General features: G+C 56.0%; 1 protein-coding gene across 1 annotated transcript in view; it reads left to right on the top strand.

The window, feature by feature from the left end:
* Window positions 1–20,309, top strand: part of INSRR (insulin receptor related receptor) — a 39,710-nt gene extending 19,401 nt beyond the window's left edge. Inside the window, exons 3-22 of the mRNA XM_032792078.1 lie at window positions 437–749; window positions 1,445–1,587; window positions 2,239–2,383; window positions 4,211–4,425; window positions 6,334–6,460; window positions 7,070–7,308; window positions 7,724–7,891; window positions 8,445–8,640; window positions 9,525–9,566; window positions 9,757–10,052; window positions 10,376–10,512; window positions 11,932–12,097; window positions 12,919–13,027; window positions 14,999–15,069; window positions 15,787–16,016; window positions 17,246–17,356; window positions 18,241–18,400; window positions 18,952–19,081; window positions 19,344–19,478; window positions 19,985–20,309. Coding sequence (XP_032647969.1) covers window positions 437–749; window positions 1,445–1,587; window positions 2,239–2,383; window positions 4,211–4,425; window positions 6,334–6,460; window positions 7,070–7,308; window positions 7,724–7,891; window positions 8,445–8,640; window positions 9,525–9,566; window positions 9,757–10,052; window positions 10,376–10,512; window positions 11,932–12,097; window positions 12,919–13,027; window positions 14,999–15,069; window positions 15,787–16,016; window positions 17,246–17,356; window positions 18,241–18,400; window positions 18,952–19,081; window positions 19,344–19,478; window positions 19,985–20,309 — 3,458 coding nt within the window. The remainder of the gene's footprint in view (window positions 1–436; window positions 750–1,444; window positions 1,588–2,238; window positions 2,384–4,210; window positions 4,426–6,333; window positions 6,461–7,069; window positions 7,309–7,723; window positions 7,892–8,444; window positions 8,641–9,524; window positions 9,567–9,756; window positions 10,053–10,375; window positions 10,513–11,931; window positions 12,098–12,918; window positions 13,028–14,998; window positions 15,070–15,786; window positions 16,017–17,245; window positions 17,357–18,240; window positions 18,401–18,951; window positions 19,082–19,343; window positions 19,479–19,984) is intronic.
* Window positions 20,310–24,978: the final 4,669 nt, after the last annotated feature.

Below are 24,978 nucleotides of genomic sequence, written 5' to 3'. Positions count from 1 at the left end.
CCTCTCTTGCCCCCCCAGCCTCTTGCTGAGATGGGTTTGGCAGGGCCCATCAGAGCAGAGAGGCTTGGAGCTAGCGCTCTAGTGACAAGAAGGGGGCAGCTCCACCCCTCCCGGAGTTACTGGCTCAGGCTCTCTGCAGACTCAGGCAAGCGTCTCAGTGTCAGTTGCACTCGAGCTAGGGTCTCAGGCTCTCTGCATCATCAGGCCAGCACCACTGTATTGGTTACACAACTTCCCCTCTGGTCCCATTTTTGAGCTGTCCACGAGCGCTATAAATTTGTTGTCAGTGGAGGCTGAGGTTGGGATGCGATCTCACAGCTCCAGGGGCTGGGCACAGATGCACAGAGCCAAGACCTTGATCCGGCTCTTGTGGGGAGGAGAGGTGGCGGGGGGAATGGACTAATCTCTAGTTGATCTCTCTGTCTCTTGACCCCAGTGTGTCCCTGTGGAGACGGAATCGCCTGCACTGCCGCTGGGGAATGCTGCCACCCGGAGTGCCTGGGAGGCTGCAGCCGTCCGTGGGACAGCAGGACCTGCGTGGCCTGCCGTCACTTCCACTTCAACGGGCATTGCCTGACCTCCTGCCCGGCCCGCACCTACCAGTATGAGAGCTGGCGCTGCGTGACGGCCGAGTACTGCGCCAGCCTGCGCAAGGTGTCCGAGAACCCCCGCGAGGCCTCTGAGTTCGTCATCCACCACGAGAGATGCCTGTCCGAGTGCCCCTCGGGGTACACTCGCAATGACAGCAGGTGAGCGGCTCTCCTGGGGGCTGACGCCAAGCCGTGCCCCCGCCTCCGCAGCCCTGCATCCTGCCTGCCCCCACAGTGACCCCCCTGTATCCCATCCACACCCGCAGTGACCCCCATACCCGCAGTGACAACTCCTGCATCCCGCCTGTCTCCTGAGTGACCCCCCAACCCCTGCAGTGACTGCCCACATCCCATCTGCCTCCACAGGGACCCCCTCACATCATGCCTGCCCCCGCACCCGCAGTGACCCCCATCCTCCCCAGTGACCCCCCTGCATCCTGCCAGCCCCCACAGTGACCCCCCTGCATCTTGTCTGCCCCTGCTCCCGTAGTGACCCCCATCCTCCCCAGTGACCCCCCGCACCCTGCATGCCCATGCAGTGATCCCCTTGCATCCCACCTTCCCCCGCACCCACAGTGACCCTCATCCCCTGCAGTCACCCCTGTATCCCACCTGTCCCCGCAGTGACCCGTCATCCCCTGCAGTGATCCCCCCTGCATCCCGCCTGCCCGCGCAATAGCATCCCTATCCCCCACAGTGACCCCCTATCCCCTGCAGTGACCCCCCCCAATCCTGCCTGCCCCTGCAGTGGCCCTCCCCACATGTAATTGCACGGCTCGGGGGGAGTGCCCCAGGCAATGGGGCACTAACAAATCTGCCTCTGCCTCTCTCCTGCTCCTTCCTTTCCTCCCCAGCATCTTCTGCCACAAGTGCGAGGGGCTGTGCCCCAAGGAGTGCAAGGTGGGCACCAAGACCATCGACTCGACCCGTGCGGCGCAGGAACTGGCCGGCTGCACCTACGTCGAGGGCAACCTGATCGTTAACATCCGCAGGGGCTGTGAGTGTCGTCCCCACACTCCATGCGAGATGGGCCAGCCCCCACGCAAACACCCCCACCCGCCTCGGACCTCCTTCCCCTCCCCCACCTGTTGGCACATGGCCGTGAGAAGCATCAGCCAGGTTTCCCGCTCTATCCCGCCATTCAATATCTGGCCCGCTGCATCTCCTTGCAGGTCCCCTTTAGATCCAGCCTACAACCACCAGCTGACGCCCAGGGGCAATGGGTGATGTGAGTTTGCTAGGTCCCAGCTCACTTCCCAGTGCATCCAGCCTACCAGGAAATGCCCCTCTGACCACTAGCTGGCAGTCTCTGCAGAGTGGCCAAGGGGCAGGTGCTGGGTTGGTGGTGGAACTGGGAACAGAACCCAGGATGCTCAATGCACCGGCCTGCGCTCTCTCCTTTGCAATCCTACGAACGGACCAGACTTGGTCATGGAGCTGGCACTCGCTGGTTTGTGAATTCCCTCCATGGCCCGAGTGCAGGGCTGGTATCGGGGTGGCATAGATGTCTGTGTTAGACACCCAGGTTTGTGTGTATGTCCCGTTCAGCCCCTTCTTCCCCTAGCCTCTCCACTTGGCGTTTGACGTGGGGAATCTCCAAGGGCTGCCGCCCGTTCCTTAGGGGCTCTTTCTCCCTTCCTGCTTCCAGATAACCTGGCCTCGGAGTTGCAGAACAGTCTGGGACTCATTGAGACCATCACGGGCTTCCTGAAGATCAAGCACTCCTTCGCCCTCGTCTCCTTGTCCTTCTTCAAGAACCTCAAGCTTATCCGGGGGGACTCCATGGTGGACGGGTGAGAAGCCTGAGAGATGGTGCCTCTAGCCAGGGTGTAGCCACTGCTCCCATCTTGACCCCACTCACCTCCTTACCATGTGTTAGCACGTGGCGGATTCCCGGTCCAGCTGGGCTTCCAATGCCTCCCACATCTGGTGGCCTCCATCCATCCCACCACTGGCGTCAATCTCGCTGCATCTCCAGCTATGGGATAGAGGCCCCTTCCTCTTGCATAGCAGTGGGCATGACATGTTGTGTTAGGGGAGCAGCTAAGGACCCTTGCCCTGGGCACTAGGAGATCCCTTGCTTGGAAAACGTGACTTGTATTGTATAGCATGGAGGGATGAGAGAGAGAGAATCTGTTTCTGTGTGTGCACCCATGTATGTGTGAGAGACCTCGGCATACGTGTGTGGCTTCATGTCATGTGTTCATGTGCTTCTGTGTTAGGAGACCTCCACGTTTGTGTGAGCATGTGTGTGTGTCTGGTTTAGGAGTGCTGTGTGTCCGGGTGCCGAAGCTTGTCACAGAGCTGTGTGTGTGTATGTGTGTACAGGAGTGGGCGCCATCTGTCTGTGTGTCTGTGCGCTTCTGTGGGCTGTGAGGGTACGTCTACACTGCACGATTATTTCAAATTAGCTTAAACCGATATTACAAAACAGATCTAATAAAATCGGTTTAGCGCGTCCACAGTGGGATCACGAAATCGATTGTTTGCGTCCATGGTCCAAAGCTACCATCGATTTCAGGAGCGGTGCACTGTGGGTAGCTGTTCCTCAGCTATCCCATAGTTCCCACTTCCGGGTTGAGAGCACAGTGCCTGATGGTACATAAAACATTGCCCCGGGTGGTGCTGGGTACAGCCTCACCCCTCCCTTTGTGAAGGCAGCAGACAACCCTTTGGCGCCTTTTTCGCGGAGTGCATTGAGCAAACGCCATAGCACAGCAATCTTTCCCTTTTTTTTTTCACGTGGTGGTGGGGGGAAATAAACTGAGGAGCTGTTCCCTGAACCACGCCAGACACTGTGTTTGAACCTACAGACATTGGGAGCTCAGCCAAGAATGCAAATAATTTTCAGAGACTGCTGTGGACTGTGGGATAGCTGGAGTCCTCAGTACCCCCTCCCTCCCTTCATGAGCGTCCATTTGAGTCTCTGGCTTCCCGTTACGCTTGTCACGCAGCGCTGTGTATCCTGGAGTTTTTTATTCAAACGCTTTGGCATTTCGTGTTCTGTAACGGAGCTGGATACAACAGATTTGTCTCCCCATACAGCGATCAGACCTAGTATCTCCCGTACGGTCTATGCTGGAGCTCTTTTTCGATTTCAGACTGCATCGCCAGCCGTGCTGATCAGAGCTCCACGCTGGGCAAGCAGAAAATGTAATTCAAAAGTTCGCGGGGCTTTTCCTGTTTACCTGCCCGCTGCATCCGAGTTCAGATTGCTGTCCAGAGCGGTCAGTGCTGCACTCTGGGATGCCGCCCGGAGGCCAATAACGTCGATTTCCGTCCACACGAACCCTAATCCGAGTTATCGCTATCGAATTTAGCGCTACTCCTCTCGTTTGGGAGGAGTTCCGAAATCGATTTAAGGAGCCGTTTAACTCGATATTAATGACGACGTCGTGTGAACGGGTACAGCGTTAAATCGGTATATCGGCCATTAAACCGATTTAAAGTCGCAGGGTAGACCTGGCCTGAGTGTGTGTGTCATCTGTCTTGTGGGTGTGAGAGAGAGGTGTGTGTTTGGGTGGGCGTGCATACTTCTGGGTGTGTGTGCGAGCGAATCCTCTTGTTTGAGGAGTCAGTCCTGGCCCTGTGGTTCCAGCTGCCTCTCCCTTCACTCTCAGGAATTACACTCTTTACGTCCTGGACAACCAGAATCTGCAGCAGCTCTGGGACTGGAGCCACCACACGCTCTCCATCCCCGTAGGGAAAGTGTACTTCGCGTTCAACCCCAAGCTGTGCCTGTCCGAGATCTACCGCATGGAGGAGGCGACGGGCACCAAGGGCCGGCAGAACAAGGCTGAGATCAATCCTCGCACCAACGGGGACAGAGCCTCCTGTGAGTCTCGGACGCCCGGCTGGGACCTTGTAACACCCCTGCAGCTCTGGGAGCAGGAAGGGAGCAGGGAAACCCAAGAGCGTTTGCTGGGTGGCTGCTGAGAGCCCCATGCTGCCATCCGGGGGGCCTAGAGCCACCGGGCAGTGAGGTACCTCCAGCCCCTGGCTGTTGCACAGAGAGACTTTAAGGGATGGGCTCAGAGAAGAGCCACCCCCTCCCCTTCAGTAAACCCTAATGGGTGACTTCTGGGGGTGATTGGGTGGATGCCTGTCTTAGAACCAGACCAGCACACCCATGGGTGACACTTGTTGAGTGGGTCTCAGTGACTAGCCCCTCTTTCTTTGGCAGTCTCAGCAGAGAGGCCTCCGCAGGTCCCCACCCTTCTGGGCACCCCCACCCCTGAGTCCCCAGAGCATTGTCCAGGAGTGACCAGCCCAGCCCCTGATCCACTGGGTGCTCCCAGACCCTCTGCTCCCAAAGGCACCGTACACACCAACTTCCCCGTTATGCCTCTGACCACGGCTCTGCTTAACCCCCAGCGCTTAGCCTTGGTTCGAGTACAAACAAGAAGTTGATTTGACAAAGGACCGTGAGTCAAGGGGTAGCAAGTTGCCCTGCTGGGACCAAAGAGTTACATGGCAAACGAAACCAAATCATGTGTCCTAGAGCCCAGTCTTCATTAACAGGACACTGTCTGGCCCCAAAGAGGGTAGCTCGCCCCAAAGCCTTTCCAGCATCTCCCAGCCAGAGCCGTCACAGTCAGTGGGAGCCTTTCCCGCTGCTGCTCTGGGCTTTGGGGCAGACCCTAGTGGGGGCTGCAATCTCCCCTGTAAGGGGGCAGCACCAGGGTAGCCCAGAGGATTCAGGAGGCCTGGGGTCTTCAGCGGTGGGGACCTCTGCCACCAAATTGCCGCCAAAGACCCGGCACTTCAGCGGCGGGTCCCGGGGTGGAAGGACCCCCCGCCACCAAATTGCCGCCGAAGATCCGGAGCGAGTGAAGGACTCCACTCCAGGGCCCCTGAAAAGCTCTTGTGGGGGCCCCTATGGGGCCTGGGGCAAATTGCCCCACTTGCCCCTGCTCTGGGCAGCCCTGGGCAGCACAGAATTGTTAGGAAACGCCCTGGGCCTCACACCCCATAGCCTCTCCCCAGCGCTCCTCAGACTCCACACAGCACAGCCCCCTTCCCAGCACTCTCCCCTCAGGCCCTGTTCTCTCCAGGCCCCCCAGTTCTCCCCAGCCCCCCCCCAGCGCTCTCCCCCTCAGGGCCTGTTTCCCCCCCATGGCCCCATTCATACACACATTCCCCTCCAGGGGCTCTCCTCCTCAGCCCCCTTCCCCCAGCCCCTCCATTTCCCCCCAGCCCCTCCCACGCGCTCTCCCCGCGCGCCCATTCCCCCCTAGATCCCGCCCAGCTTCCCCCAGGCCGTTTCCCCCACACATCCCCCTAGTTCCGGCCCAGCGCTCCCCCCCCTCAGTCCATCAAAAGCTGTTTTTTAAAATCCCCCTCCCCGCTCACCCATTTCCAGGGCCCCATTCCCCACACATCCCCCTGTTACCCCCAGCCCTCCTCAACTCTTCTCCGGCCTTGTTCCCCACAGCCCCACCCCAGCATCCCCCAGGCCCCGTTCCCCACATATCCACCAGCTCCCCTCAGGCCCGTTACTCCCCCAACTCTCCTCTGACCTTGTTTCCCACAGCCTCCCCCCAACTCCCCTCAGGCCCATTCCTCCCAGTTCCCCCCTAGCTCCCCTCAGGCCTGTTCCCCACACATCCACCAGCTCCCCTCAGACACCGTTCCCCCCCCATATTCCCCTCAGGCTCCATTCCCTGCAGTCCTCCTGAGTGACCTGCAGCTTTTTTGAGGCCCTGTGCCACACAGCCCTCCATGCTCTCTGCTTCCATTGCAGGCAAGACCCAGACTCTGCGTTTTGTTTCCAACATCACCGAGTCCGACCGCATCTTCCTGAAGTGGGAGCGCTACCGGCCCCCCGAGTACCGTGATCTGCTCAGCTTCATCGTCTACTACAAGGAATCGTAAGTATCCCTATCTCGCCCCACTGCCCAGCTCCTGGCCGTGCTGCACCACTTAGCACGTGCCACGCCGGCCCCTCATGTGGCTGGAAGCCAAGAGGGTAACAACCTACTACTGCCGCCAGTGAGTGACGTGACTAGTTCAGCTCAAGTGCTGCAGCAGTGATGGTTCTGGTCCTGCCAAGGGCCTGGGCCAGGGGCTGATGCATTGGCAAGCTTGGCTCTTCCATGATATCCCTTGGGATTTCGGGGAGGCTGTGAGGGGGAGGACAAGGGCTGCTCACTTAGGACGAAGCTGCAGACCCCCCTTGTGTAGCATTGCTGTGGTGCTGTTAAACAGCTGCCATGCTCCACCCCAGAGGTGGCTGCATGCATTTCAGTGGCAGGGGAAGTAATTCCTGCAAAGGGGCACAATAGCTAGTAGCATAAGGAGGCAGGGCTCCACTCCACCCAGCTGATGTGTAACCACACTGTGAGCCCCTTGGTAGCTCGGGGATGTCCCTAATGACTGGGAAACTTAGCAGGAGTGTGGGAGGGGAGAGGGGCTGGGTTCACAGAGGCCCTGGGTGGCCTGTGCACTGACCCTGGGGGGTGGCATATCTTCCGGGCCAGGCCCTTTCAGAACGTGACCGAGTACGTGGGGCAGGATGCCTGTGGGGCCAACAGCTGGAACGTGGTAGATGTGGAGCTGCCGCTGAACAACGACCAGGATCCAGGGGTGGCCCTGCTGAACCTCAAGCCTTGGACCCAGTATGCCATCTTCGTCCGCGCCATCACCTTGACCACGGCCGAGGAGGGACGCAACTATGGGGCACAGAGTGAGGTGGTGTACGTCCGCACCATGCCGGCAGGTAGGAGGGTGGCCACAGGGGGGCATTGGAAAGAGTTGCCGCTTAGAAAACATGCAGAGGCTGGTGCATTGAGAGGATAACAGCCTACTACTGCAACCAGCTAACAGAGCTGCTCCTTTAGCTTAACTGGGAGAGGCCTGTGCTGATGAGCCTGGATTTGAATCCCCCGTGAATAGCCTGAGCAGGCTTCTCTACCCGGGGTGCGGGTGCGGAGATGGACTCTGCCCAGCAAGATCCAGCCCCCTGGGGCACCACGGTGGTTGTGGGGAGGTCAGTGCAGGCGGCTTCATAACAGACACGGGTGCAAAGTGGGGTGTGTGTGTTGGGAGGATGTGGAGCTGGGAGAGGGAGCAGGGGGCTCCAGCCCTGGATCTTTGGGGCTTAATGTAAGTGTCTCTGCAATGCCGGTGTCCAGCCCCCACAGTGCCCCGGGACGTCCTCTCCATGTCGAACTCCTCCTCCCACATCATTGTGCGCTGGAAACCGCCCAGCCAGCGTAACGGGAACATCACCTACTATCTGGTGCTGTGGCAGCAGCTGGCCGAGGACCTGGAACTCTACGTCAATGACTATTGCCACAAAGGTAAGGCTAGAGGCCGGGGAGATGGGCTACTGCAGAGCCACAGGTGAGAGCAGCGATGGGAGGTGCTTCTGCCATGCCCTGGAGGTAGATCAGAGACGGGGAGCTCTGTCTCGGGGCTCCACCGGGCCATTGGCTGAGGCTGCCCGCCGCCAGGGCTGGTTAGTGCCCCATGGCAATGGAGCTGAAAGACTAGGATGTGGGCCATGACAGCACTGGCCTTTCCCATGGCTCAGCCCCGCTCCCTGGGGGTATGTGGGGCCCATCCATAGTGGGGATGGCAGGATCAGGACTCAGGGCAGAGGGAGGGTGGAGTGGATTTCAGGAGTCTCCTAGTTTACCCTTCGTGGGAGGAGAGGACAGGCGAGGTGTTGGGGATGGAGTCAAAGCATAGCTCAGGGGAAGGGACCTGGAACTGAACATGCCCCCTGGGGCCTTGGCTGCTGTTTCCAATTGGGCTTCCTAGGCCGGAGCCAACACCCCATGACCCTCCTGGGAGGGCGTCACCACCCTGCTCCTGGCCCCACTCTCTGTCTCTCTCTGCCCACGCCTCCAGGCCTTAAGCTGCCCACCAGCAGTGCGGACACCCGCTTCAACGTGGACGACAGCGGGGGCCCCGAGCTGGAGCAGGATACGGAGGAGCGGTGCTGCCCATGCCACCGGGACAGCGGGCAGCTGCAGATGGAGGGCGAGGCTGTCTCCTTCCAGAGGAAGTTTGAGAACTTCCTACACAATTCCATCATCATCCCCAGGTACCTGGGCAGGGCTTAGTTGGGTGGAGGAGATTCCAGGGTGGGGCTTAGTTGGGGAGGGGATTCCAGAGGGAGGGACCCAGCTGGGAGGAGAGGGGATTCACTCTCCATCCTTGAAGTGCCATCTTCATAGCCACCTACCGGGGGATGGCTCAGCCCAGCCTAGTCTCTCCACTCCATCTCATCTCCACGTGCTGCTGGGTAAGGCTTAGCCAGGTTTCAGGAACAAGGGGGACTGCTGACCCATAGCAGCAGCTCCATCATCATCCACATGGCCCGGGGGTGGGTGGCTTAGCTGGGGTGGAGGAGACCCCCACCCAATCTTGCCTGGAAACACAGGGACGGGAAGGGAAGTGTGGGCTGGTGATTAGAGCAGGGGACTTCTGGGATCTACTCCTGTCTCTGGGGGAGGAATAGTGTCCAGTGGCTCCAGTATTCAGGATTCCTGGGTTCTCTCTCTCGCTCTGGCAGGGAGTGCCATCCAGCGGCTGGAGCAGAGGTGCTGGGAGCCAGGGGTCTTGCGTTCTATCCGTGCTATAGCCCTGGCACAAACTTGCATTGTGACCTGGGGCCAGTCCTTTTGCCTCTCTGTGCCTCAGTTTCCCATGTGTGAAATGTGGATGATGATGGACAGGACGGGCGCACTTGGGGAGGAGGTTTAGCTGAGCTCTGTGCTGACCCTGGCCCCAGGGTGGGGTTTGCAGCGAAATTCCACGCCTGTTTGTTAAGAGTAATTTTCTGCCACTCAAATTATTAGGACTAGGGTTTTGGCCAGCCAGAGAGACTCACCTCTTTGCGTCTGGGGTCCCTGCCATTCCGGACTCGGGTTCAGCACTGTCCACAATACTCTGCTAACTAGTCCCCTTTCATTGATGTCTTTTCAGACCCCCTTGGAAGGTGACGTCTGTCAAAAAGAACCCTCAGAGGTAAGTGAGGCTCAGTACCCCATTGACACACACGGGGTAGGGTTAAGAACAGCTGTGAAGAGAACCCAGGAGTCCTGACTCCCAGCGCCCTCTGGTCTAACTCACTGGTGCCCACTCCACCCCAGAGCCATGGATAGTCCTGCCTCCCTGCTCTAACCACTAGACCTCACTCCCCACTTCTCTCCTGCAGAACTCGGAAGAGGCGCAGAGACATCTTGGCCATGACCAGCTCTGGCCACCCCCTCTCCAATGCCTCCTCTCTGGAGCCCCCAGGGAAAGCGCCCTCCCTGAACCTAACAGGTGCCGGCCCCAAAGCCCAAACGGATTTCCGGATCTTTGAGGACAAAGTGGTGCGGGACCGGACCGTCATCTCCCAGCTGCGCCACTTCACCGAGTACCGCATCGATATCCACGCCTGCAACCACGCTGCCCACACGGTGGGCTGCAGCGCTGCCACCTTTGTCTTTGCCCGGACTATGCCTGAGCGTAAGTACTGGCCCCGAGGGCTGGGGTGGCAGTGGGAGGTGTGGGTCAGATGTCAGGGCATGGAGCAGCGTGTTTCTGGGCTAGTGCATTTTAGCTTGGCCTAGCCCCTCCGCTCCCCACCTGCCGCGGGCCCCTGTGGGGGTGAACTGACAGGTCTTTGCTTTTCTCTTCCTTGTTCTGGTGGGTTTGGTGTTGAAGTGGGGGGCCAGGGCTGACGGCCCAGGGGGCTGAGCTGCACTGGGGATCCGCACACGCTGCAGCGCTCAGATCCCCCCACCCCGCACTGAGCGAACCTCTCAGCCTCTCCTGCTTTGCCCCTCTAGTGGAAGCAGATAACATCCCCGGCAACGTCACCTGGGAGCCGGCCAGCAAGAACAGCGTCCTGCTGCGCTGGGAGGAACCCAAGAACCCCAATGGGCTCATCCTCAAATACGAGATCAAGTACAACCGGGAAAACGAGGTGACAAGACCTGTCCCCCCTGAGCCTGTTTGGCTCATGGCACCTGCCTGCCCTGCCCCAGGATAGGAGACCCCACCCACACCACATTCATGCATGTTCCTGTCCCCACCACAGCCTGCTGTGGGTGCTGCTCCCATGCAGTCAGCTCTGAGGGTCCCCGGTTTGAGCTCTGGGGCTGGCTAAGCTGGCAGCTGGTGTCTGGGCTTGGTTCCAGCCCATCCTCTGGCTAGTGGCTGTGTCGCTGGAGTGTGCTGGGTGAGTAGAGAAGGGCAGTGTGGGGTAGTGGACAAGGCCCTCAGTGGGGGCTCAGGACACCTGGGTTCCATTCAGGCAGGGCCGGCTCTAGCAATTTCGCTGCCCCAAGCACAGCGGCACGCCGCGGGAGGCGCTCTGCCGCTCGCCGGTCCTGTGGCTCTGGTGGACCTCCTGCAGGCATTTCTGCGGAGGGTCTGATGGTCCCACGGCTCTGGTGGAGCTGCCGCAGGCGTGTCTGCGGGAGGTCCATTGGAGCCGCGGGAGCAGCGGACCGTCCGCAGCCACACCTGCGGCAGCTCCACCGGAGCCGCCTGCCGCTCTCCCAGCAACTGGGAGAGCACTCCCCGTGGCGTGCCGCCCCAAGCACGGGCTTGACGCGCTATGGCCTGGAGCTGGCCCTGCATTCAGGGCAACGCCACTTGCCTGGCCTCTCTGTGATCCAGCAAGGGCTCCCACTTCAACCTCCCAGCTCCTCAGCTGTGGCCTCTCTTGGCTGGAGACCCACGTGTCTCTCCCTCCTGAGTGGGTCATTTTCAGGCTGCGGAGTCCCCTGTTTATCCTGTGATATCGCCTGCAAGAGACAGACGACTGGAGACAGCCTGCTCCATGTCTCTGCTCATCCACGGTACCAGCGTCCTCGTCGGCTGCCACCCGACCCTTTCTGAGCAAGCGCATTTACCTGTAAGGGGGAAGGCATTACACTAAGCAAACATTAACACCATCAAAGATCCTAGGAGCAGGCTAACTAGCTCACCTGAGCTCACCCCCACGCCTCTCCCTTCATGGGGGGGCTGTGGGCCCCCTCCCCGGTGGAGTTACAAACAGGAGTACAGAATCATTTGCCTTTTTAATACAAGGCACTTATTGAATACTTAAACCCTGCGTGGGGCTCAGGACACCTGGGTTCTTTGCTTTCTACCCCTGTGCAAGTCCCCCACCCTCCCTGAGCTTTCTCCCTCTCCTCCCAACGGATTTCTTTTTAGCCCGTTGAGTTCTCGGAGGCAGACTCTGGCTTGCACGGTGTCTCTGAGCTGCACACCCAGGCCCTGCTCTAGGAGCTACTGTAAAACCTCCCAAAATAAACCCAGGGCTAGTCAGCACAGATGTCACGGTGACTGGCCCCGAGTCCACGGGAATATCCGTCTCTCTCTCTCCCTGTCCTAGGAGGTCACCACTGTGGTGTGTGTCTCTCGCCACCGCTACGCCAAATATGGGGGTGTCCACCTTGCCCTTCTGCAGCCGGGGAATTACTCTGCCAAGGTCCGGGCCACCTCGCTGGCTGGGAACGGGTCGTGGACTGGACTCATCAAATTTTACATCCTTGGCCCGGGTATGTATCTGGGGTGGTGCAGTTCCAGCTCTCCCCAGCAGGGGGCTGGCTGGGGGGGTGGAGCTCCCAATGGGGAGCAGTGCAGAGCGGAGCTGGGGTGGGGTGGGGGGAATTGCTGGCTACTCCTCTCCCTAGACTCTGCTGTCCCAGGGGCAGGGGTAGGTCTGCTGTCTTGGGAGAGCCACAGTCTGTATGGAAGCCCTGCCTGTGCAGGAGACCACAATTCCTTCCCATCAGAGGTGGATTAAGAACATAAGAACGGTCATACTGGGTCAGACCAAAGGTCCATCTAGCCCAGTATCCTGTCTTCTGACAGTGGCCAATGCCAAGTGCCCCAGAAGGAATGAACAGAACAGGTGATCATCAAGTGATCCATCCCCTGTCACCTATTCCCAGCCTCTGGCAAACAGAGGCTAGGGCCACCATCCCTGCCCATCCTGGCTAATAGCCACTGATGCACCTATCCTCCATGAACTTATCTAGTTCTTTTTTGAACCCTGTTCTAGTCTTGGCCTTCACAACATCCTCTGGCAAGGAGTTCCAAGGCTGACTGTTCATTGGGTGAAGAAATACTTCCTTTTGTTTGTTTTCAAACCTGCCACCTATTCAATTCATTGAGTGACCCCAAGTTCTTGTGTTAGGAGAAGGAGTAAATAACACTTCCTGATTTACTTTCTCCACACCAGTTATGGCTACTGGCGTAGGAGAGGGCCCACCGGAGCCATGTTCTCTGTGCCCACATCCCAGTAGGAGAGGGGTAGCTCTGCTACTAGCATCTCAGTGACGGGCCTGTTTATTCCCCCCACTTCTCCCCCATGTAGCCGAGGAGGAGTCTGGCGGCTTCTACGTGCTGCTGACCATCATGCCCATTGTCCTTATGGTGGTGATCACCTGCCTGGTTGTCTTTGTCTTCTTCTACTATAAGAGAGGGTAGGTAACACCACTTGGCGTGGGGGAAGGCTGGGAGGGTGGGAACCACTGGCTCTGGGCTTGGAGCCAGTCACCTCTGGGACCTGGCTATGGAATCCCATTGCCGGTTGCCACTTCCCAGGTTCTAAGCCTCATGAAGGAGGAATGCAAAGGAGCCTGGACCCAGCCAGGAGAGATTCCCCCACCCAGTGTCACCCCCTCTCCCCCCGCTAGTGCAGGCTGGGGACATGGCTGGAAGGGTCTGCACCCCAGCTGTGGGATGCTGCTCTGTATTTAGGGCAGACCCTGAGTCCCCTGGGCCAGCTCAGGATTCAGGGGGCACAAAGTCACCTTTACTCCCATCTCCTGCTGGGCTGGGCCTCCAGACAGGGGCGCCCTGCAAGACCCGAGCTTCTGTTTCCAGCGTGTGGTGAATACATGCTGGCTTTTTGCACAGCTGCCTGCAGTGAGGTGCTTTGAGCTGTCCAGGGGGAGATGATCGATTCCCTGCACTACCTGGAGAGCAAACGGGACCCCCTCCACACACACCATCATCCCCTGCCCAAGTGCAGGACCAGAGGCACTGGGATTCCAGGCCCCCGGTGTTTGAAAACCTTGCAATCATTGTGCCTGGAAACAGGCTGTATTCTGTGCTTCAGAAGCTGCCAGAACCCAACCAGACCAGCCATGTATCTAGTAACTCAGCTGGGTATGTTGTGTATATTCATTAAATAACAGTGGCTCTTTACGGATGAGGTCAAATTTGCCTAGAAGACAGTTTTGGGGGGTGTGTGTGACAGGAATTGGGGGGGATGGCAGCATTTAGAGGAACCAGAATTAAAGGACCCTGTTTGCAATCATTGGCTTTCACTTCTCCTCTTTCCTCACCTGCCCTCTGCAGAGGTGACCAGCACTGATTCCCCCCCTCCAAATCTTTCATACACCCATGGCCCGGGGAGTACGTGACAGCAACTCTCAGATTCCAGCCCAGATAGGGCGCCGCCTCCCTCCATTTTATTTGCTTGCCCGAGTCAGAACAGGAAAACACCAGCTGCTGAGCCTTAGATCGCATCAGTTTTCAGAAAATAACCACCCCACAGATTCAGATGAACCCTCAATCATCTAGACACAGCTGGCATGGCCCCTGCCGCGGCTGGTAGGAGTGGACAGCAGTCTGACTTGAATAGACCAGGTTGCTCCATTCTTGTGTTGCAAACCCGAAGCATCTCTGCATGTGAATGGGAGAGCTGAGATCCGAGTGTGTATTGTGATGGCCCTGGATCTCTATGTAGCTCAAAGGAGCCAGATCCCTTCCTGTCTTTGGTTCTGATTCTTATCTACAAAAAGGCCCTGGCAGTGTAAAAGGGGTGTCGAGTATCACTGAATCCTGCTTCCAGAGCCATGTGTGCTACCGAAATGGGGTGGGCAGGGTCCTTGGTGTGAATGAGAATTTGGATTGTCTGGCTGCATTTTGACTGGATTTGAATTTTCAGTGTTTGCATTTTCCCCAGTAGCTGCAACTTCCCCTTCTGAACTTGCAGGAGTGTTTTACAAACTGCTCCAAAGTCCAGTCCCGTTGGAACACAGGCTCAGCCCCTGCTGGGGTTCCTTGCCTCCTGAACGGAGCCTTCTGATGCCTGGAAGAGCCAAATCCCCCTTGTGCAGTCATTTGCACCAGTGCATCACCTTCTGGGTGCTGTAGCTCTGTATACCGTCGCTGCCCTGGGGTAAACGACCATGCCAGGTGCGGAGCAATGGAGAATCGACCCCTTGTGCACATCCGCTGAGAACAGTAGCCCCAGAATTGCTAGTCCTGGGCTGTATCTTGAGAGGAGCCGAGCTGCAGGGGCTTGGGATGTGGATGAGTTATGGCAGGCGCCTGTTCCACTGGAGAATGCTCCAGGAGCTTGCCAGGCTTGGAATGACTTGCTGCCCTCGCCGGACGTTGTCGGAGCGAGGCACTTACTTTTGTCCTATTTCCCCCCCTCATAGGAACAATGACGGATACCCGAGCCGCACGCTTTATGCTTCGGTCAATCCGGAATACTTCAGCACCTCGGACAGTACGTGCGGCGCTCTCCAGAGGGGCTGGGACTTGGGCGGCTTCCAAGAAATAGCCATTGCTGGTTCCAGCATCGAGGGGCCGCTAAGTGATATTACCACTTTATGGATGGGGGAAATCGAGGCACAGAAAGGAACAGGCACTTTGTGTCAGTGCTGCCCATCCTGAGTTCGAACCACCGGACCCCTGGGCCCTGCTTAATCTGTCAGCTCAAGATAGGAGTCTTATTGTGAAGGGCTCTGGGGCTGCTTCTTTGGCCCCAGTCCTGCACTTGGGTGCATCCTTGGAGTCCGCTCCACAGAGGTGCTGAGCACCTGCTTCTCCCAGCCATTTCAGTGGCAGTTACAGGTGGCCAGGATCAGGTTGTTGGTGAGTCAGTCCCACAGCGGGTCACGTGGCTGGGTTGTTGTGCCTATAGGGTTCCCGGGGGCACGTGAATATAGGCTTTTAAACCACCAGCCATTTGTCTTGTCTCGGAGTCACCTAAAGGGTTAATCTCATCCCCACCCATTAGCTTGACCCATGAAGCAAAACCCCACACTGTGGGTCCCAGCCAGGATGGGACCTGCAGCACTAACAGCTCGAGCTAAAGGAGCAGCTCCCTCAGCTGGTAGCAGTAGTAGACTTTGATTTTCTTTTGTGGCTCAGCCACTAGAGGGAGCCACGAAGCACCCTGCGGGAGCATTGGCATAATCCTGGCCTGTGTCTTCCTTGTCAGTGTACATCCCGGATGAGTGGGAGGTGTCGCGGGATAAGATCACGGTGATCCGGGAGCTGGGGCAGGGATCCTTTGGGATGGTCTACGAAGGGATCGCCCAGGGCATCGAAAAAGAGGACGAGGAGACCAAGGTGGCCTTGAAGACTGTCAATGAACTGGCCACCATGAGGGAGCAGATTGAATTCCTGAATGAGGCCTCGGTTATGAAGGCGTTTAAGTGTCACCACGTGGTATGTGTGGATCCAGTGGGGAGGGGACGGGGGATGGATTCTAACAAGGGCTGGTCGAGGTAGAGTCTCTATCTCAGGATATGCACGAGCTCAGCCACAAGCTATGGGCTTGGTGTAGGAATCACTGGGTGATGTTCTCTGGCCTGTGCTAAGCAGGAGATCAGAATGGAATCTATTCATTAAAAATACTGCGACCATTTTTTGGACCCTTTCCCTGTTGGTTTTTGTTTTTCTTTCATCAAAATGTAACATTTTGAAATCTTAGGAAAAAATTTGACCAGCTCCTTGAAACACAGGGGAATTCCCTGAAATGTTGCCTCATCTTTCCCCTCAAAATTCAAATTTTCAAGCCAAAACATTTGCATGAAATTTGAAAAATTTGGACCAGCTCATTTTAACTTAATGTGAGAGAGCTGGGTGAGAAATATTTTTTCCCTCCTGTGAAAAATGTTGACTCTAATGAAACAGTTTTGGTTGAAGATTTTCTTGATTTTTTCTTTTTTTTTTTTTTTTAGGTTTTCATCAAAAAGCCCCAAACTGAAAAGTTTCAGCTGAAAACAGGAAAATTTATGATTTTCAAGGTTTTTTTTTTAAATGAAAACCTGAAAAATCTAATTGAAAATAGACGTTTTCCTGCAGAATTTTCTATTTAAACAAAAAAGTCATTTTCTCTTGCATATGGAATATTTTCAGCCAATTCTACACTCCCTTTTAGCTCCCATCCCAGACAGATGGGAGCTTTCCTTAAGGGAGCTTTGTTGGTGCTAATGTCTGTTTGCTATGCCCGCCCAGATCAATGGGCCATCTCTTCTGCTGCCTTATCTGCTGATATATCAGGCCAGACCATTTAGTTTGCTATCCTGAGCCTTGTCCTTGTGGAACAGAGCAGTGTCCATCCATTGGGGGTCCTGCACCACAAGACAGCCCAATGGTCGATCCAATCCGTGGTGCTGCCCCATAAGACAGACCAGGGGCCCGTGTGCTCCACTATCTCACCAGCTGCTGTCTGAGAACAGATTCTTGGGCCATCTAGTTCGGTTTCAGGTCTGCTGCCAAACGGGACAAGGGCAGGGATCTGGCTAGCATCAGATCTTGCCTCCTGCCCAGATTGGGTCAGACCAGTGGCCCCTCTAGTCTGGTTGCCCTTCCGGCTCCCCAGCCCCTTCTGGCCCAGCCACCCCCCAGCCTTTGGTGCTGCTTTTCTAACTCCTGTCTGGCCTTGGCCGTAGGTCCGTCTTCTTGGCGTGGTGTCCCAGGGCCAGCCAGCCCTGGTCATTATGGAGCTGATGACCCGAGGGGACTTGAAGAGTTACCTCCGCTCTCTCAGACCGGACGCAGAGGTGGGTGGCTCGCTGGGACCAGGTCTTGTGCTGTTCTGCTGCCTGGGGCCTGGAACGCAGGAGCTGGCTGGTGGGAGGAGATGGGACCCAAACTCAGGCTGACGGCCTGTCTCTCCTGGGAAGTGGTCAGTCAGCTTCTTGATGGGTGAGGAGGGAATGTTAGGGCAGACAAAAGGTGCTTGCTTTCTGGGAACCCAGGGGGTTTGGCTGGGTAGGGCTGACATCTCTGGATACACAGAGCAGGGACTGCCTGGGCAGCCAGAGGGGAAGGTTCCTCCCACTTTGCCACTGGTCAGAGCCCCCCAGGCCTGATATGGAGGGGCTACATCTGGACTGCATGGCCCACTGACTCTCTGTCATTATCCTTCCCTATACCGTCTGTCTGCCCATCCTTATATACTCTATCTATCCCTCCATCCCCATACTGTCCATCCATCCCCCCATCCATCCATCCAACCCTACACATTCTATGTGTCTGTCTATGCTCCTACCTGCCCTGCTGCCAACCCCCTTAGCTGTCCCATAGGTGACTCAGAATTAGAAGATACGCCCCACATTTGGGGTGGAGATTGGAAGCTCTCTAGGGCAGGAACCGTCTCTTTGCTCTGTGTTTGTATAGCACCTCGCACCGGGGGGCCTGAGCTGTGACTGGCTGCTTGCCACTACCACAGTACAGATAATACAAAAATAATTTAGGTCCCAGCTGGTTTGGATCTTCTGAGCCCATGAAATTCAGACTTGGAACTGCCAGGACTCTGGTCCCGCAGCTTTTTCCACAAAAATTGTCCATGGATGTTGATGGAGGGACTTGCATACCCACCCCTGGGCCCGCCCTTCAATAGCCACATGCCCTTCATCCCCCTCCATTTTGATGTATCACTCAGAACAACCCTGGCCTGCCACCCCCGTCACTCAAGGACATGATCCAGATGGCAGGGGAAATCGCCGATGGCATGGCCTACCTCAATGCCAAGAAATTTGTGCACCGGGACCTCGCCGCCCGCAACTGCATGGTGTCGGAGGACTTCACGGTGAAGATTGGAGGTGGGTGATGGACATCTCAGTCCCCGGCTGGCCTGGAGTTTATCAGCCCCTGCTGACCCGGGGCTCAGCCCCTTGCAGGGTCGGCCCCTCACTTTATCAACTCTTCTGCATGTGAACATTGTGTGTAAATTTTGCTGGCCCAAAAGGCTTGGAGAGTTCGGGCCAGTCCCAGGCAGAGCCTCCGGACCTCTTGGAGTCAGGCCATCTCTGAGCAGAGTCCGTCTCTGCCTTGGGCCACTGGAGATGTGGGTGAACACTCAGGATTTCTGAGCATCAGTCCCTGAGCTGTTATTTTCTCCTCTGGGCATGGAAGGCAGAGCTTTTTCTGGACAAGGAGCCCGGACTCTTGGGTTCCTTTCCTAGCGTGATGACTGACCTGGCAAGTGACCTTGGGCAAGCCCCAAAACGGAGCAGGTTTGGGGTGTCAGTTCCCTGCCTCCTTGTGCCACAAGGCACCGTGTAGGTGCCAGTGTTACTACCAGAAAGCTCAGCCGAGACAGATGGTCCTTGTGAGTGACCCCTTTTCTCCTTGGCCCCTTCTTCCCTGAAAGATTTCGGCATGACCAGAGACATCTACGAGACGGATTATTACCGGAAAGGTGGCAAGGGTCTGCTTCCTGTCCGCTGGATGTCTCCAGAAGCCCTGAAGGACGGGATCTTCAACACCCACTCCGACGTCTGGTAGGTGTTCGAGGACCATCGGGAGTTGTCTGGTCTGTCCAGTATCCCGCTCCCAACAGCAGACAGTACCTGATACAGTGGAGGAAGATGGGATTCTCCCATAATACACCTGGCTGACTGAGCAATGCTGGATGTGACTGGCATATGAGGGTTTGGCGATTTCTGGTGAGGGTGGGGGTACCCTGCCTCAATGGTTACACTGTTGCCACGGCTCTCGGGGGGAGGCAGGAGGCAGATCCGAGCTGTCCCTGTGTCCTGGCAGGTCGTTTGGGGTGGTGCTGTGGGAGATCGCCACACTGGCCGAGCAGCCCTACCAGGGCTTGTCCAACGAGCAGGTGCTGCGCTTTGTGATGGACAATGGCATCCTGAAGCGGCCTGAGAACTGCCCGGAGAAACTGTAAGTTGGTCCCGTGCCCTTGAGCTCCCTGCCTGGGGTAGGAGGCCAGGCAAGAGCCCCTTCATGGATGCGTCTGTTTCCCCTGCCCGTCCTACCCTGGGCTTTAAGTGAAAGGACCGGGTCCATAGTGCCCATCACCATCCCCACAGGAGTCTCTGGATAAGACCCAAGGCTGGGGGAGAGCACAGTCCTTTCGCCCTGCTCAGTGGAGAACAGGAGACAGGCCTGGCCCTGCTTCCTAGCGGGACGGACGCCACCAGCATGGACTGGTCCCCTGGCCGGCAGCCTCAGCAGAGAGGACAAGGGCTGAATGGGAGACCCAGCTCGCCCCGGGGCAATCCTGCAGGGGACTTGGGGCAGGGCAGTGTGTGGGGACTATTCTAGGGGCCGATACCCTCAGCCCTAGGGCATTAAGTCGGGTTCCTTGAGTACCGGGCGAGGAAGGACTGATCCTCCGCCTGGCTGGATCCGATTGAAACCATCTGTTTCCTCTCTCCCTCCCCCAGCCACGAGCTGATGAGCTGGTGCTGGCAGCAGAACCCCCGTCAGCGCCCCAGCTTCACCCAGCTACTGGAGAGCATCAAGGACGACATGGACCCCAGCTTCCGCAACATCTCCTTCTTCTACAGCGCCGAGAACAAGCGCCGGGGCTCCTGCGAGCCCTCAGACGTGGAGACGGACAATCTGCTGGAGGAGGAGCCGCCCACTGCCCTGGCTGCCCTGCGCCTCCCGCTTGCCACCAACGGCAGCCCTGGGACCACCGTTGCCGCACAGAAAGACTGGAGCTGTCCCAGGAACTGCTGTCACTTGAACGGGGCACCGTACCTCTGAGAGCTGGAGAGCTCCCGGCTGCGGCTGCTTCCAAAGCCTTCATTGCATAGAAGACCCCATAGCCATTATCTGTTCCATAAGGACTCTGCAATGGATTGTCTGGTTCCGCCTCTGACCTCCCTGTAGGTCCAGATTCCCAGGAATCCCCAGCACTGACACCACTTCCACTCATCACAGCACTGGGATTGGATCTGAGCCGTGGGAGCAGCTGGTTTTCATCCCTTCTGTCAGGGGAAAGGCCCCAACTGCACCCTACAAGTCCTTCAGGTCCCTTGCCTCCTGGGTGCCAGGACTTCTAGCAGGCTTTGAGAGGGGTGGCAGAGCTAGAAGCTGATTAACCATTTGGTGACTTGGCCTTGAATTGCAGCAGAGAGTGTCTGGGCAACGGGGAAACCTGGGGCGCTCCCCCACGAGCACAGAGCCTGCTCTGTCAGTGACGCTTTCGAGTTGTGTTGTGGGATGGCAGATGCCTAAAACGGACACTCCTGTCGCTGATGGGCAAAGCCATTGGGACGAGCAATGTACTGAGCCAGCTCCTTGGCTAGAAAACAATGTCCCACTTCTTTGGGCCCGGACAGCAGAGGGCTGGGCTGTTCCCTGGACATGGGTCTTTTCTCCTCTGGTGGGAAATGCAGGCGAGCGGCTGCTCCTGTGGGGTGTGGGGAGAGGGGAGTGGACCCTCACTTCTTGCCCTGTGTTTTTTTCTCTTGGTTCTCATTTGAGTTGTTTGTGGGGGGGGTGTCGAAGGCACTTTGAGATGTTTTTCCCTTCCCGGCCAAGGCACAGACAGATCCTTTGCGGGGTGGAATCGTCAGTGCCCCGCAGAACTCAACAGTTCCAGCTAGAGGGTGTGCTGTGGGGTGCTCCAGCGACCGCCTCCGGCTCAGAGTGGGCAATGGCTGGAGGTGGATCTCTGAGATGTGGGCAAGGCTGAGGCTGTGTGGGCTGGCATGCTCAGACACTACCGATGCTTCCAGCCCCCGGGACGCACACACCGGTCCAGACCTCAGCTGGCATAACCGGACACGGCTCCGTTGCGGCATTTTCCACTGGCTGGGAGGGCACCTGTTTGCTGTCGAATCCCTCCTCCCTTTTTGCCAGGGAAGGACAAGTTGCATCTTCTGGCTCCCAAGGACGGACATTCGTTCTCCAGGCCGGTCCTAGATGTGGGTTGGAGGCAACTTTCAGTCTCATCCTGAGGTCTCTTTCTAAAACCCACCTCGGGACAGTCTACACTGCAGCCAAGCCCTAGGGCATGTCAGTAGCTGCTCGCTCCCCCAGGTAGGGATCTGCACGGACAGCAGTGTGGCATTGTCCTCTGGGCCGATGGGGGTCGGCAGGCAGAAGGGCTGAAAGCCTCCAGATGTTGTTATTTATTATCTGTGCTAGGTGCCGCACAAACACCAAAAAGATGGTCCCTGCCCCCCGAAGTGGACAATCTAAGGGCAATTTAGATGGCTCGGGAAAATTTTTCCTCTCCAGACTGCCAATGAGGGGTAAGATCTTCCCAGTCCTGCTGAGTGGTTTCCACTTGGAGGCCGGTGGTGCAGAGACTTTAAGGATGGGAAGGGAAAAACCCCTTGGACCACCTAGTGCAAAGCAATTCCTCTCCCTCCTTGTCCAATCCTTGTGCTTGGTTTCTGGAAGTCACCCCTACCACCACCCAGCTCTGCGGGAGTTTTGCCCGTGGGATGGCTGGGAGGTCTAACCCTTGAGTTTCAGATGTTCAAGTCCTTCGTTCCCCGAATCTCGCCCTGCATCACCTGTCTCACCAGCCCTTCGGAGTCTCTTGCTTTTCACCAAGCTCCCTCTACACGCTGTGACATCTTTTTTGTATCAAGGAGATGCAAACTTGGCACCTTGTCCTGACTGGCTACCTATCAGTCCCAGGTAATCGGGGTTCTGCTCCCCTGGGGACATCAGTGAGGGCTTTGCAGTATCATTCCTGATTTCAGCATGAATCCCATGAGATTTGATGTTTCTTCTAAAGCTCCAGCTACCGGAGTCATGTGATGATGTGAGAATCTCAGGTTTAATTTTTTTAAAAAAGAAGTTTCTGTCTCTCGTGGTTGTGAAGAAAATCTTGGAAACTTGACCCCCAAAGGCTCAGAAAGCGAATGGCAAAGAAAAAGAACCCAAGGTTGATTTCAAAAAAATCTCATGTTTCACAAACCAGTTTCAGGATTTTTGGGGGCCTCCCTCATGCTGTCTGAACTCCTGAAGTGGGAATGTTCTGCCACAGGGCTGGGAAATTGGATGCTCATTTTGCCATGAAAACTTCACTGCTGAGAAGTTTGAGGCTTCTCCAGCCATTGTATTTCATGCTATGAAAGAGTTTGTTAATGACAGAGCCTTCATCCACAGGGCCCCCTGTTCCTGAATAAATTCTGCTTCCTCCGTTCCACCACCGTCTTTCAGATCCCTGGCTGGAGATCTGCGAGGACAGAGTTTTACTGATGGTTGTTTTTTTTAAAAAACGTACAAAGGTGATTTTTCTTCTTTTTTTGTTTTTTGGAGGGAAAGGAAAAAGAAGAAAATGGAACGCTTTAAAACTGTACTGGGGTAACGTGGCTGTGGACAGAAAAGCCCCAGCAGAAGCTGGAGCGAAAACAAGATTGGTCTGGTGAAGATTTGAAGCCAAGAGGTTGTGGAACTCCAAACATCTCCCTAGCCCTGTTCATCAGTAGATCTCAAAGCTCTTTACAAAGGAGGGCAGTATCACTATCCCCATTGCACATGTAGGGAAACGGAGGCACGGAGAGGGAACGTGACTTCCCAACGGTCACCCAGCAGAGCCAGGAATTGAGCCCTGATCTCCTGCCCTCCGTCCAGTGCTCTGTCCATTTGGCTGCACTGCTTAAAACCTTCACGCTCTGGATCAAGCCATGTTCTCAGTGACAGACCTGCAAACTCAGTGACTTCGGTGGGCATGGTCACAACATGTTTTGTGTGTTATTTGTCAGAGTTGGTTTCTACAAGGTACTTCGGAGAAGCCGGCTTCAGCAATTGCACAGAGAAGAACAAATACAGGAGGTCGTAAAGCTCCATGTTTTTTAGTCATTGCTAGCGAGAGTGCGTGTGTCACTGGTGGCATCTTGGTTCCTGCCAACAGGGCTCGAATGAGGGTGTGTTGACAACGTTCTGTCAAAGCTATGTGTGGAGGGCAAAATCGGGTTTTTGACAAACTTTATTTTATTTTATTTTTAGTGGAAAAAGGGAATTTCTGCTTTTCGTCAGCAACCTGGAAACTTTTCTAGTATTTTGGCAAACAAATAGTCTGTAGAAAATGGAATTCCTTTTTTGTTTTATGTGGAAATTGCCCCCTTCTCCCTATCCTGCCACCTCGAGTTTCCAGCTAGCTCTGGTCTGAGCCTGTGACTGTCAGCACCCATCGGGACCAGCGGAGTTAAGGAAATAACTTGCAGCTCCTTTGCCAGGCGTCTTAACCAGCATGGGACATAAAACCAGGGACTCTCCAGGATTAAAAGCAGCCGGCTCTATCGCTTGAGCTACGGGCACTGTAGTTGGGGCTTTAACAATCTGTGGATGAAGCAGGGGTGTGTGTAACACATGCTGGCCAGTGGCTTACACAAGCAGTGGTAGTAAGCTGTTATCCTCTGTATGGACTAGCCCCTGAAGTTTGAGGTGACATACAGGGTGTAAGCAGTTCCCTTGGGTTTCATTTTCAGAGCCTGGAGTCAAAGCTGGATGGGTTTGTTGACTGGACTGATCGCAATGCCTTTAGTAAGGCATTTGATACGGTCTCGCATGATATCCTTATCCATAAACTAGGCAAATACAATTTAGATGGGGCTACTATAAGGTGGGTGCACAACTGGCTGGATAACCGTACTCAGAGAGTGGTTATTAATGNATGGGAAAATAAAATCTGTCCATCAGTCATATGAGGCAATGTGCAAACTATGGGACAGATGGAGCATGAATGTATGGGTGGTAAAGGAAGGTGACCATGTAACAGTGTTTAGCCCACTGCGTCCTCTTCAGTCCATGCACTATGCTTGGCCTGGAAGATGGATAAACATTCTCCCCCCAAAAAAGACAAAAAGTGGGGAAATGTAGTAGGAAGAGAGCCTGAGACATATCAGAGGCCTGGTGTGAGGCCTGAGGCCTGAACTAAAGTAGTGGCCAAGCCTTGCTAATATAAAGCAAAGTTAGCAAGAGACAGGCCATGAGCAGAAGTCAGGGTCTGCCTGCATGCAAGCTCACAGAACCTGGCAAGAACAGGGCTGGTATGGCAGAAACACACACATTCCTAAGAAGTGCTAGGCACAGGACATGAATACAAACGCATTCCAGAAGGGTGGTACCAGGATACCTTGATACCAACACATTCTACAAAGATAACAGGAATATGCTGACGTCTCTTAAAGAAAGGTCAGGATGACATTATGATGGATAGAAAAGTTTTGATCAAACTGAAACGTGTGAGATAATGGGTGGTAGCTATCCTCGTCAGATGGTGGCAACTAACCACCTCTGAGGGGCAAAATGTAACTTGTTTGTATTGTATATAAAATGAAGTCTCAGAGGGAGTGTCTTCGGCCAGCCTAGGTGATAGCGGAAAGTCCCGCCACTGACAACTGTGTCCATTGTCACGGACATATTTGTCTGAATATCCCTGAAGAGTCTGCTGGTGCTATTACTGAAT

The sequence above is a fragment of the Chelonoidis abingdonii genome, chromosome 11 (genome assembly GCF_003597395.2).
Source record: "Chelonoidis abingdonii isolate Lonesome George chromosome 11, CheloAbing_2.0, whole genome shotgun sequence".
Classification (NCBI taxonomy): Eukaryota; Metazoa; Chordata; order Testudines; family Testudinidae; genus Chelonoidis; species Chelonoidis abingdonii.
This window is presented reverse-complemented; position numbering and strand designations above follow the sequence as displayed.